This window comes from Sciurus vulgaris (assembly GCF_902686455.1).
Source record: "Sciurus vulgaris genome assembly, chromosome: 1".
Classification (NCBI taxonomy): Eukaryota; Metazoa; Chordata; class Mammalia; order Rodentia; family Sciuridae; genus Sciurus; species Sciurus vulgaris.
This window is the reverse complement of record NC_136461.1, coordinates 113,900,822-113,915,028: the sequence shown is the minus strand read 5'-3', so window position 1 is coordinate 113,915,028 and position 14,207 is coordinate 113,900,822. Positions and strand designations below refer to the sequence as shown.

The 14,207-nt window shown below is 38.6% G+C and overlaps 1 protein-coding gene across 1 annotated transcript; it reads left to right on the top strand.

The window, feature by feature from the left end:
• Positions 1-4,539: 4,539 nt before the first annotated feature.
• On the top strand, positions 4,540-4,827 carry LOC306665048 (late cornified envelope protein 3C-like; the record flags this gene model as incomplete). The annotated part of the gene is made up of 1 exon (XM_079146274.1): positions 4,540-4,827. The coding sequence occupies one exon, from the start codon at positions 4,540-4,542 to the stop codon at positions 4,825-4,827; it is 288 nt and encodes a 95-aa protein (XP_079002400.1).
• Positions 4,828-14,207: the final 9,380 nt, after the last annotated feature.

Below are 14,207 nucleotides of genomic sequence, written 5' to 3'. Positions count from 1 at the left end.
CTTGGTCATTCCTGAAGGTTAGTCTAGACCTTCTCGAGGAAACCTAGTGCCAGCAGCAGCCCTTCATTAGGCTGGTCTCTTCTTCTGTGTGATGATCTAGATTAAGATGTGGATAACTACTTTGGGACACAAATTGTAAACTAGGACTCCCAAGTTAACCAGGAGACTAACTCTATATGAGACAAATATCATTACTCCATGTACATGTATGATTACGCAAGTGGTGTGATTCTATTTCAGGTACAACCAGAGAAACGATAGTTGTATCCCATATGTGTACAATGAATCAAAATTTAAAAATAAAAAAACAAAGGCATTGTCTAAGGCTTGCCCTGCCCAACAAAGCTGATGAGAAAAGAAAGGCATTGTCCACACTTATCTCTCTGTTTATCCTCATCATAAAGTCTGCATGGAAAATAGTGTCTACTGTCAAGACTCAGACTTTCTCCTTTCCAATTCAGTACCTATTTATGGGGCTCTCTACAACATGAGGAAAAGGGTTGACAAAACCAAAATTAGGCTGAGACTGCAGTATGGATGCAGGGGTATAAAGAAACACATTCTAGACCTTAAACTATACTACAGAGTTATAGTAACAAAAATGGCATGGTATTGGCACCAAAACAGACATGTAGCCCAATGATACAGGATAGAAGACACAGAGACAAACCACAAAAATACAGTTATACTAGACAGAGGTGGCAAAAATATTCATTGGAGGAAAGGTAGCCTCTTCAACAAATGGTTCTGGGAAAACTGGAAATCTATATGTAGCAAAATGAAATTAAACCCCTATCTCTCACCCTGCACAAAAAAAATCACCTCAAAGTGGATCAGAGACTTAGGCACTAGAACAGAGACTCTGTGCCTGATAGAAGAAAAAGTAGACCCAAATTTTCCCCATGTTGGCCTAGGACCTGACTTCCTTACTAAGACTCCCAAAGCAGAAGAAGTAAAATCAAGAATCTATAAATGGGATGGATTCAAACTGAAAATTTTCCTCTTGGCAAAGGAAACAATCAATAACATGAAGAGAGAGCCTACAGAATGAGAGAAAATCTTTACCACATACACCTCAGATAGAGCACTAATCTCTAGGATATATAAAGAACTCAAAACACTTAACACCAAAAATACAAGTAACCCAATCAATAAATGGGCTAAGGAAATGAGCAGACACTTCGCAGAAGACATACAATTGATCAATAAATATGTGAAAAAATTTTCAACATCTCTAGCAATTAGAGAAATGCGAATCAAAACTACTCTAAGATTTCATCTCACTCTAGTCAGAATGGCAATCATCAAGAATACAAACAACAATAAATATTAGTGAGGATGTGGGGAAAAAGCTACACTCATACATTGCTGGTGGGACAGAAAATTGATGCAACCACTCTGGAAAGCAGTATGGAGATCCCTCAGAAAACTTGGAATGGAACCACCATTTGACTCAGCAAATCCCACTCCTTAGTATATACCCAAAGACCTTAAAATCATCATACTACAGTGACACAGCCACATCAGTGTTTATAACAGCTCAATTCACAATAACCGAACTATGGAACCAACCTAGGTATCCTTCAACAGATGAATGTATAAAGAAAAAGTGGTACATATACACAATGGAATATTACTCAGTCTTAAAGAAGACTGAAATTATGCCATTTTTCAGTAACTAGGTGGAACTGGGGAATATCACGCTAAGCATAATAAGCCAATCCCAGAAAACCAAAGGTCAAATGATTTCTCTGATAAGGGGATGGGAGGGAGGCAAGAATGGAGGAAGAATGGATTGTATAGAGGTAAATGAGGGGTGGGGAGGGGACAGGGGGAAGGAAAAATAATAGAATGAGGCAAACATAATTACCCTATGTACATTCATGATTACTATGAACCAAAATTTTTTAAAAAAGGCCAAATGTTTTCTCTGATATGGGATGCTAATTCACAATGGGGGTAGGGCTAGAGGTACTTTGGATTAGGCAGAGGAGAGTGAAGGGAGGGAAGGGGGTAAAGGGGTAGGGAGGTTAGTAGAATGAATCAGACATTATTACCCTATGTACATATATGATTACACTATCAGTGTGAATTCTACATTATGTACAACCAGAAAAATGAAAATTTATCCTCCATATGTGTAGAATGTGTCAAAATGCATTCTACTGTTATGTATCACTAATTAGAACAATTTTTAAAATATTGAAAAATAAAAGAAGATGCAGTGGCTGAGATATTACTGTCCTCTAAAGTTTCTTTCAATGTCTTTATATTATAAACAGAATAAGTTACGGTCTCCTGGAGGCCAAAAAAAAGAAACACATTCTGGAGACAGGATAATGTCAGTGAAGGTACAAATATTCCTTCTCCAGCTGTTTCCTCCACCACCTCCATCTTGAGTCACATTTCTAAGGTTCACTGCAAGTCTTTCCCTGATAGGGTCTTGAAATAACTCATAGGATCTCTTTGTTTCAGAGTGGGAGAGTCTTAGAATGAGGTGAGAAAAACACAAGTGTCTAAAAGTAGAAGCTAGTTCTATAGTCCTGTAGGTTTTAACCGTCATAAAGAATAAAATGCATTTGCTATAAAAAGATTTCATTCAAAATATCATATAAAATATTAATAGTGTAAAAATGTCATTGTGTTTACTGCTTATTGTGTGCTTTTTATCAATTAACACTAAGCCATAAACATTTTTCTCCATAAGAAAATATAAATCCAGAATAGAATATTATTTTAAGAAAAAGGTATTTAAATGATAAGTGAATTATTAAAAATATAAAATTATTATATTTTTCTTTGACCTATAGCATGATGTGACAATAATCCAAATGGGCAAACAGATTTCAGTTTATATGAATTTACTAAAATCAGAGGACATTTACAGCTCTGAATAATTTATTTGTCCATCAAAATCTAACTTGGCTCTGTCACTCAGTGCTCAGAAACTCCATGCTACTTCCTCAATGACATGAGGGGTTTCCACCCGACAGGGTTCCACAACATTGCCACTGCTTCCCCCATTGCTAGGTGCTCAGGAGTCCACAATGGACTAAGTCTGAAGGTCACTGGGCAGCCTGGAGATTTTGTGAACATTATTTTACAACTTTTATCACTTGGAATTTGTTTTGTGATTTACTTATTTGTCTGTGTGTCTGTACTCTGATTTCATGAAAGAATACAGAATACATAACCAAACCCCTTCCCAGGAAAGTGCAGGAGACAGACTGCTTCAAGGCATGAGCCGAAAGAGGAAGAACATCATGCTAAGTGAAATAAGCCAGGCTCATAAAATCAAGGGTCAAATATTTTCTCTCATTTGTGGAAGCTGGAAGGAATAAAAAAGGAATGAAAAAGGAATCTCATGAAATAGAAGGGAGACCAATGGAATAACAGAAGGGAATCCAGAGGGCATGGGGAAGTAAAACTATCAAATCACACTATGTCAATGTGCAAGTATACCACAACAAATTCCACTTTTATATATAATTATAATACACTAATTTAAAAATGATAATAGAGGGGAGACCAGTAGAGTACAGGAAGTGGATTAGAGGGAGGAAAGAGGGAAGGGACAGGGGAGGTACTGAGGAATGGCACATCAGATTATGGTATATGCATATATGAATATGTCACAAGAAGCCCACTGTTATATATAATCATAATGTACCAATAAAATCCATTAAAAAGGAAAAGAAGGAAGAAAGGAAAGATGAGAAGGAGTGAAGGAGGAAGGGGCAGGCTCTCAGGAGAAGCCAGTGGGAGGTATTTGGACAATCATCTGGCTGCCTGGCATAATCTCATCTGCAGAACATGATGGAGGTGCTAGGAATAGACTGGAAAACTAGTCCTGGGCATGTGCTGGGCTGTCACCTCCCCTAGTTGTGAAAGCATGTAGCATGCTCAGGTGATGCATCACAAACCCTGCATAGGATAAAAGGGATGCTGTCCTGGACTCTTCATCCACAGCCTCCACAGGCACAGCCTCCTCCTGTGCTCTCTGCACCTGGTGAGTGCACTGGTGGGCCCCAACTTGAGATGTTGGAAGGAAAGGTCAAGGTCACAGAAAATGGAAGGGAAACGGCGAGGTTTAAGACAGAAGAGTGCTGAGAGGGCAGCAGTGAAAGAAGTGAAGTCAGGAATGAGCCTCTGTGGGACTTGACAAGAATTCTATGACCTGAAAAGGCCACAGGAACTCAGAATTCCCTCCCATCCTCTTCTATTCGTGTCGCATACATTTCCTGGGACATCCATCCTCCAGAATGCTTTTCCTTGTAAAGAGATACAATCCACTGAGTGTTCTTTAGAGATATGAAAATGTGGATGTCCAGTTAGATTGACAGCAATCTGTCCTGGATGGAGAGTAAAGTGGAAGGCAACGGGCATGATCCAACCAACTCCATCCCACATCAGTATTTCCCACCCACCTGCAGCTCTTGGCTCAGGAAGCAGCTGGTCTTAGAGGGGAGGAGACATTGAACTATAGATTTGGGACTGACAAATCACTTTGTTTTCCCAGGCTCACTGACTCCTGTGGAGATGTCCTTCCAGCAGAACCAGCAGCAGTGCCAGCCCCCTCCCAAGTGCCCCTCACCCAAGTGCCCCCAGAAGAGCCCAGCACAGTGTCTGCCTGCAGCCTCCTCTGGCTGTGCTGCCAGCTCAGGAGGGTGTGCTGGCCCCAGCTCTGAGGGTGGCTGCTTCCTGAGCCACCACAGGCACCACAGGTCCCACCAATGTCGACGTCAGAGCTCAGACTCCTGTGATGGTGGCAGTGGTCAGCAGTCTGGGGGTCCTGGCTGTGGCCATAGCTCTGGAGGCTGTTTCTGACGTGGATCCTCATCTGAGACAAGTTATTCCAGAGGAAACTAGAATCCAGAGGTCCAAGGAAAGCCCCATCCTGATGTACCCTTTCCCAGATACCCTGTTCCGGCTTCCACAGACTGGGCTGGGGTGTTCCTCTCCAGAAGGCTCTTTCTGTCTGATGTCCAAGATCTCATAAGGGGGGAGGGAACTGTGTGCAAAACCCCCACTGGGGGTATACTAATGTTCTGCACACATCCCTGTGCCTGAACCTGTCAAAAATAAATCTTGCCCACATCATCACTGGTGTCTCGCTGTCATTTCACTGTGCCTGTCCCCAGGTGGCTGGTGTGTGTCCCTCCCCTCTGCTCTTCAGATCCAGCACTGCCAGAATCACAGCTCTAGACTAGAAAAAAGTTGGAGGTTTTATATAGTCTTAAAGAAGAATAAAGCTATGTTATTTGCTGGCAAACTGATGAAACTGGAGGACATCAAGCTAAGTGAAATAAGCCAGACTGAGAAAGTCAAGGGTCAAACATTCTCTCTCATATGCAGAAGCTGGAAAGAAATAAGGAATATTAAAGGTGGGGTGGGGGATTCCATGAAAATAGAATAGAGAACAGTAAAATAGTGCAATGGGATTGATGAGGAGGGAGGAGGGATTGGAAAAGGGAGGAACTGCACAAGGAAATTGACCACACTATGTTAGGTGCATATATGAAAACTTCACAGTGAATTCCATTTTTATGCTTATCTATAATAAACAAATAAAAACAATAAATAAATAAAGATTAATAGAGTATAAGATGGGTATCAGTGAGAGGGAAGAGGGAAAAGAAAGGGGGGAAACTGGAGACAGAAATGGAGAAAATTATATTATATGCAGGTATGAATATGACAAAATGAACCCAATTGTTATATACAACTATAATGCACTATTAAAGACATAAAGAATGGGAGGTCTGTCAGGCCTTTATGTGCTGAATTAGCGAGGCAGAAGAGGAAAGGAGGGTGTGAAATAAAGCCTCTGAAAAAGAATGAATTCTATGAACACATGGTTGGGTATACATCTCACAGTGAACTCTCCAGACTCTTATAAAGAGCTTCTGTTTGATTTCAACAAACTGTTTTTGGCATTTCAATTAAAAAAAGTGAATTTGTAGTAGGCAATTATATATGTTATATATATTAAATATATGCATAGATAGGTAATATATATGCTATCAATATATTATATATAATACAAAGACATTAATATAATATATTATATATGATATAGTCCATATATAATATATGCACATATATGTGCATATATTATATCTATCATGTTATATGTGATGTATATCATACATAACATATATTCTTATATATAATATGTATTATATATGATATGAATCATATATAATATATCATATATAATATAAATATAAATTTTACATATAAATGTGATATGAATATATATTTATATGTATTTATATTATATAAATATATATGTATGAATACAAATATATGATTATATTATATATTATATATATAATATATAATTAATATATATCATATATTATATGATAATATGTACATTATAAATATATATAGTATATTGTTATATATTATATAATTTATCATATATATTGTTATATAAAATAATATATAGTATATATCATATATAATAGTGGAATCAGACTAGAGACTCTGCATCTTATAGAAGAAAGAGTAGGTCCAAATCTTCAACATGTCGGCTTAGGATCAGACTTCCTTAACATGACTTTCATAACACAAGAAATAAAAGCAAGAATCAATAACTGGGACAGATTCAAACCAAAAAGCTTTCTCTCAGGAAAGGAAACTATCAGCAATGTAAAGAGAGCCTACAGAGTGGGAGAAAATCTTTGCCACTCATACTTCAGATAGAGCACTAATTTCCAGAATATATAAAGAATTCAAAAAACTCTACATGAAGAATACAAATAACCCAATCAATAAATGGGCTAAGGATATGAACAGACACTTCACAGAAGAAGATGTACAAGCAATCAACAAACATATGAAACAAACATATGAAAAAATGTTCACCATCTTTAGTAATAAGAGAAATGCAAATCAAAACTACCCTAAGATTCCATCTCCCCCCAATTAGAATGGTGATTATCAAGAATACAAGCAACAATAGGTGTTGGAGAGGATGTGGGGAAAAAGGTACACTCATACATTGCTGGTGGGTTTGCAAATTAGTGCAGCCACTCTGAAAGCAGTGTGGAGATTCCTTAGAAAACTTGGAATGGACCCACCATTTGACCCAGCTATCCCACTCCTTGGCCTATACCCAAAGGACTTAAAATCAGCATACTACAGAGATACAGCCACATCAATGTTCATAGCTGCTCCATTCACAATAGCCAGATTGTGGAACCAACCTAAGTGTCCTTCAGTTGATGAATGGATAAAGAAATTGTGACATATATATATATATATATATATATATATATATATAATGGAATATTATTCAGCCATAAAATTATGGCATTTTCAGGCAGATGGATGATATTGGAGAATATCATGCTAAGTGAGATGAGCCAATCTCGAGAAACTAAAGGACAAATGATCTCACTGATAAGCAGATGATGACACATAATGGGGGGGTGGGAGGGAGGCAAGAATGGAGGAAGAAGGGACTGTATAGAGGGAAAAGAGGGGTGGGAGGGGTGGGGGGGGAGGAAAAAATAACAGAATGAATCTAACACCATTACCCTATGTAAATGTATGATTACACAAATGATATGCCTCTATTTCATGTACAAACAGAGAAACAAGATGTACCCCATTTGTTTACAATAAAAAATAAATTAATTGATTAAAATATATATTATATATAATATGTGATATATGATGTATGATGTATGATGAATGATACATTTATATATCTTACATAATATATAATATGATATGTGTATTAAATATATAATATATTATAATATATAAATATAAATATATAATATTGATTATAATATTGATACATTATACATAATATTAATTATAATAAATGATTAATAATATAATGATATATAATTGATAATGTATAATGATTAATAATAATAAATAGTATATAATAATATGTGATATGAAGTGTATTGAGATATAATCTATAATATAATTATTGATACAGAATATTAACAATATTCATAATAATTAATATCAATGCAATATATATCAATATTACATACCAATATAATACATGATGTGTAATATGTGTAATATGATATATTAATACGTAATGTCAATATATAATATTTATATAATATATAATATATAACATTATAATATCTATTTTGATGTATATTATATATAATATATATCATATATAATAGTAATATATATGATGTATACTATAGATTATAGATTATACATACATTGTATATTTTATATTACATTATACATATTACTATATCATATTATATATTATATATAATGTTATATATAAATTTATATATTATACATTTAACATATATCTAATAGATATAAATAAAGATTTTTTTAAGACAGAATAAGCCCTTTTTTGAGCTGGGGGAAATTTGGTTCTCTAAGGGACATCTGGAAATACCTAAGGACCTTCTGGACTGTCAGAAAGAATGCTACTGGTATTTAGTGGGCAGATACCAGGGATGCCCCTGAACATCCTACAATGCACACAACAGAATTATTAGTCCCAAAATACCAACAGTATAAAGGTTGAAGAAACCCTGACTAGAATTAAAACATAGATGAAGGAAGGGTTAGGTATAAGAATAGATGACTCCATCTCTCAATAAAATTTCCACAGAGAGATTGGGGAGATAACCAGTTAATGCTAAAGATGTTGTGGATCACCAGAAAAGATAGACTGAGAGTTTAGAATATGTGAGAATGTGAAGAATATTACCAGGATTGTGAGTCAATATGATTATATAATCAAAATTTATTAGTGCTTATCTGTGCTAGGAATCCCCAAAAGACTACCATGAACTTATTTAATTCTCATTCAATTCCCTGTAAGCAATCTGTTCTCTTAATAACTACATTTTACAAATGGGGAAACTGTAGATTCAAATTCTTGTACACCAGGACCCAGGATACACAGCCAGTAAATCTAGGACCTTGACACTTGCCACTTACCTTCCCTTGAGATTTTCCACGACATCTTTAAAAATGTTGAGTCTTTTCCACTTAACATGTATTTTGGTCTGTTTAACTTTGTGGCTTGTTTTTGTTTTTATTTGATCTTTCTAATCTGCAGAGCTAAGAGCCCAACATATGAGTCATAACTTAAGTAAAACTTTAAAAAATTTTGTCCCCATATTTGGAGACTAAAATATGAAACTCGAATACCCTCTAGGTTGAAATCATCTCCTTAGGGATGAGCCTCACTCATTCCACCTGCCAGTTGTTGAAATACTGGTATAAAGGAGCAGTCCATCAAAAGCAGGCAGGTGGTTCTCAGAATAAGCCAAGGGACATCACAGAACTTGATCTAGATTCCAAAATTGAAATTGTGGGAGAAATTGATGTGAGGCTGGTACACCAAGTAAAAAAATAAATATATGGAACACTTTAAGGATTTGTTGAATCAAAACCAGAAAAGTTTCTTAAGTCTTTGGAAAACATCAAACCATTTTCACATTGACATCCAAAGGCAGAATTTCCAGAATATTTGGAGTTTAAGGAAAAAAAAAATTGAGAGAGAGAGAACCTTCTAGAAGTGAAGTGAGATACACTCTAACCAGGTCAGATCCACTCTCTAGTCAGCATAATCCCCTGAGTTGAAACCACAGCTGCCAAGTTTAAATTCATTACCATAAGCTGCCTCTCACCTAAGAATTGAGAAGTTCTTAGGTAGCACTCCACCATCGGACAGAAACAGTGTCAACTAATGCTGAAAATATGCCTCAAAAAAATGTCCAGGCTTGATGAGGTTGACTGGGAAGTTGGAGTTGCCACCATGTGCCACATGTTGCCACATGACCTGAGAGTCATGAATCCCACAAATCTTGACAGAACTACTTCACTAACCTGGAATTGACCACTTTGTGGAGAGTGGTTGGAACTCGTAGATTACACTGTATATCAGCTACAACCCTGTCATCTACCAAGGATTACAGAATGAAGTCTGAAGGTTCAGAAGCATCTGCCAAGTCTACACTTTCAATGCCAAAGGGAGAAGAAATAGGAGTCAGACCAAGTAACAAAGTTTGGATCTGCAATACCAGAACAATCAAAGACAGTCTTAAATTATGCCATTCACACTGCTCTGTGGACCTCAAAAGGTGTGAACGTAATGAGTGATGTCCTGATTCCCATCAGGAGACAAACTCCATCCAGTCCAGGATTCAACAATTAATAATTCATTCATTCAAAAACTATTGGTGACATGTGCCTGTAATCCCAGCTACTTGAGAGGCTAAGGTTGGAGGATTTCCAAGTATAAGGGCAGCCTCAGTCACTTAGCAAGATCCTCTCTCAAAATAAAAAAATTAAAAGGTTTGGGAGTATAGCTCGGTGGTAGAGAATTTGGGGGCTCAATTCCCAATAACACACACACACACATACACACACACACACACACACACACAATTTATTGAGCATCTGCTCAACACAGACACTACTATAGGTGCTGAAGGTAAAAGGAGAACAAGAATAAGAGGGTGTTCTTGGGGAACTTCTGACCTAGTGACTCCATTCAAGATAGTCCTATAATTTATTTGCAAAACAGTAGAGTAAGGAACAAACATCCCTTTTTCTAGTACATTTCCCATATCTTTGGAGGCAGAAGTGCGAGTTTGATAGACACAATGAAGGACCCTAGCCTGGGACTCCCCACATGTTCATTACAGCTCTTTTCACCTTGGGGCATAGATATGTGGCTACCTGTCTGTCTGCTTCACTCACTATACAAGGAGCTACTAAATCAAAACCACATCGCATTCATTTATGGTTACATGTGTATGCCACCTCATGGATTATATATCTGTTACAATGCCCGGTCTTCACTGATATTAGTTTTGAAATAATAATAGAAAAAAAGAAAATTGAGCATTAAGCACCTGGTGGCTGAAAGCTTGCGTGGTAACATCTTGCTTTCACCCTAAGGCAACAATGGAGGAAACACAAAGGATAAATCACTAATGGTGACACAGAGGATGATGGTGCACTTCCTTTGCCAGTCTCCTTCATCCCTCCAAAGCCCTAAGTGTGCAGGAGATGTTTACACCTGTACTATGAAGGCAGTTCCCTTATCTCAACATGGGGATCCAGAAGTACAGACCTTCCTGTAGCAGGATAAATAGACACATTTACTATATCAAAAACTAAATTTTAATTACATGTGTGAGATGAGAGATTTCTCCTAATCTTAGGTTTGATTGTACTTCAGAAGAAAATGCATCTCTAGTGGTTCAATAAAATGCAATAGGAAAATTCTAAACAGCTAATTTAAATGCAATTTCTACAGAAGTTGGTCCATCACATCAATTGCATTATGTCAGTTGTACACAATAACATTCTGGTGTCTGTGTACTATTATTTACCCTCTATTAATCATAGTTCACCTTTCAGCTAAATTCCCCTTGGTTATCTGAGCCTAGATGAATCAGCTCCTCCTCTAACCCACTCCAGAAACTTAGAAACGTACACAGTGAGTACTGACTGACAGATGTCTCATCACATGCAAGTTAGATTTCCACTTTAACATCTGTGGTCCACTGTGCTTTCTTTAGACTGCAGCTTTTTCTCTCTCCAAACACTTGCACCTTAGGACAGCCATCACCTAAATAAATAAGAAAACAAAGACAGGAGTATCTGACTCCCCAGCCAGTGCTCTTACAGCACATATTATTCTGGACCCTCTATCCACCACATCCTGCCCTCAGACATCAGCTGTATTTGCCTGCCATCCCCTTCGAGAACACCTCTGCCTCCTGGGCTTCATGAGCTCCTCTCAGTGTTCTAGGACCAGCTTATCTTGGAGAGTTTGGGTTCCTCATCCCACTGTTCCTGCTTCATTCCCATCGGCAGTTCTGATGCCTCTGACCTCATCTCAACCACTCCTATGTGATACCGAATGACAACCTCTAAACACATTAGGCAACAAAAGACTGAAACCCAAAAGCTCTTGCCCAAGCCTGAGGACTCCCCACATGTTATTACAGTTCTTATCACCTCAGGTCATAGATATGTGGCTGTCTGTCTGTCTGCCTCACTCACTATGCAAGGAGCTACTAAGTCAAGACCACATCACATTCATTTATGGCTACATGTGTATGCCACCTCATGGATTATGTATCTGTTACAATGCCCGGTCTTCACTGATATTAGTTTTGAAATAATAATAGAAAACAATAAGGAAAAATGAGTTTAAGAAGAAAGGGAAGGAGAGAGGGAAGAAAACAAACCAATGACAAGGTTAAGGAAGAGGCATCTGGTCAATGAAGGGGCATCCTAGGTCCCCTCTCAAGAAAAGCTTGCTCTCCCCTTCCCCTTTCCCTTCCTGCCCCCAGACCTGCAGCCTATGTATGAAAGACAGGAAACTTGGTAACAAGGTCCTGCCCAGATGATCTGTGGGCCAGAATCCCTGTGACACCTGCATCTTTCCCCAAGGTGTTCAGACAATTCTCTAAGTACTGAGCATCAGTCACTAAGGAGCTCTCCTGCTTAGGCCCAAGCAAAGGTCCCTGGGCCTTCGGGTGTCATGGATAGGTGAGGAGTCGGAGATGAGAGTTTAGGAGAACACGCCAAGAGTTGAGACTGGAGAAGGCAGCTAGTCTCTGAGACCAGTTGCTGCCTGCTAAAGAATTGTGTTTTTTCTCTGTGGATGACAGGACTATAAACCCAAGCAATCCCATCTCCAACCTCCAGTACTTCCTCTGCCACCTCATTTGACCTGATCTTCTCAAACGTGGCTGTATAATAAGATCACCTGGAGAGAGACTAAAACTCCTTGGCTGCACTTCAGATCAATTCAGTCTTTGGGGAGGAAGCTCAGAGTTCAGTAGTTCTTAAAAACTTTACCAGATGGTTCCTGTGTGCTGCCAAAGTTGAGGGTCTCTACCTTAGAGGGTTCTCAGTTCTCTCCAGAAATTTCACCCTCTCTGATCTCCTAATAGCCATTTTCCCCCACCCCAATCCAGTCCCCCATTTCCTAGATAGCCTTTGGTACCTGGATATGACTTTCTGAAGTAAGTAGATTTCTTCAGCTCTCTCTGCCTGCTCCATACCCCTGACTGTTGACCATCTGGCCCATTCTCAGCATCCCCACCTGTGGGAGATCTGCGCTGAGGGTTGAGCCCTGCTCAAAAGTAAACACAGGAAAAAGCTCAGATGACAGGTCCCACAACAGCTCACAGGTTCTGATGGTGATGTGGAGTATGGAACACATTACTTTCTAGCGTTAATATCTGAAGACTCACATTTTTTTACTGCAAAAGCCTGATTTTACAGAGCAATCATTACTGACGGGAAGGAATGTTTTCCTAAGTGCAGTTTGGGGAATGTTACACAATTTATGAAATACTTTATTGATCTATTTACTGACTGAGAGTGGAAAGAAAGAAGGAATCAAGAAAGATCCTTGCTATAAAAAAATCTTCTAAGGGTCTTTTAACAAGGATATTAAACAGTCAGAACTCAGTGGGTACAAACAATTTTTTTTTTGCCCCACTCTCTGTGTTCTGCTATACTACAAAAGCACCCCTTTGATGATAGCTCAAGTGTATTCCAGAACTTCTGAACCGTTTTCAGAGATTTGGTGATTTTACCATAATATCTAGATGAATATAACTCAACCTCTTCCCCTCCTCCAGCATATTCCAGCTGTCTCCTAAAGGACAGTGTGGGAAAGATGCGTGGTCAGTTCTGTCACTCATTCCCTATCTTCTCCTGTATCGAGTGAGTACAATGTCTCTTTCATGGATTTTAAGGATACTTTGAGGTGAATAAAAATGAATACACAATATATCAAGACTTATGGGAGCCATTTTGAGACAACAGCCAGGCCCTGTAGGACCCCTGGCTGGACTGACTGAGCTCCATCTCCAGGATCCCTCAGCCTGACCTATCACTCCCTACCTCTGGGGCCCTCATATCGACTGACTGCTCCTTGTCGCCAGGATGCACAGACCAACTGACTGCACCTTATCACCGGGACCCCAGACCGACTGCACCAAGCCTCCAGTATCCTGCAACCACACCAAACACACTCAACCTCCAGGACCCCTGCCAGACCAACCACACCCTGCCTCCAGGACCTCCAGCTGACCACATCCACACCCTGAGCTGTAGCTCCCGATTTGCCAACATATTTGGAAGCCAGAGTGGCCATCTTGGATAATCCTAGAAGCTGTAGCTCCGATCTTTAGGTGGAGCAAATCCCATCCTGAGAC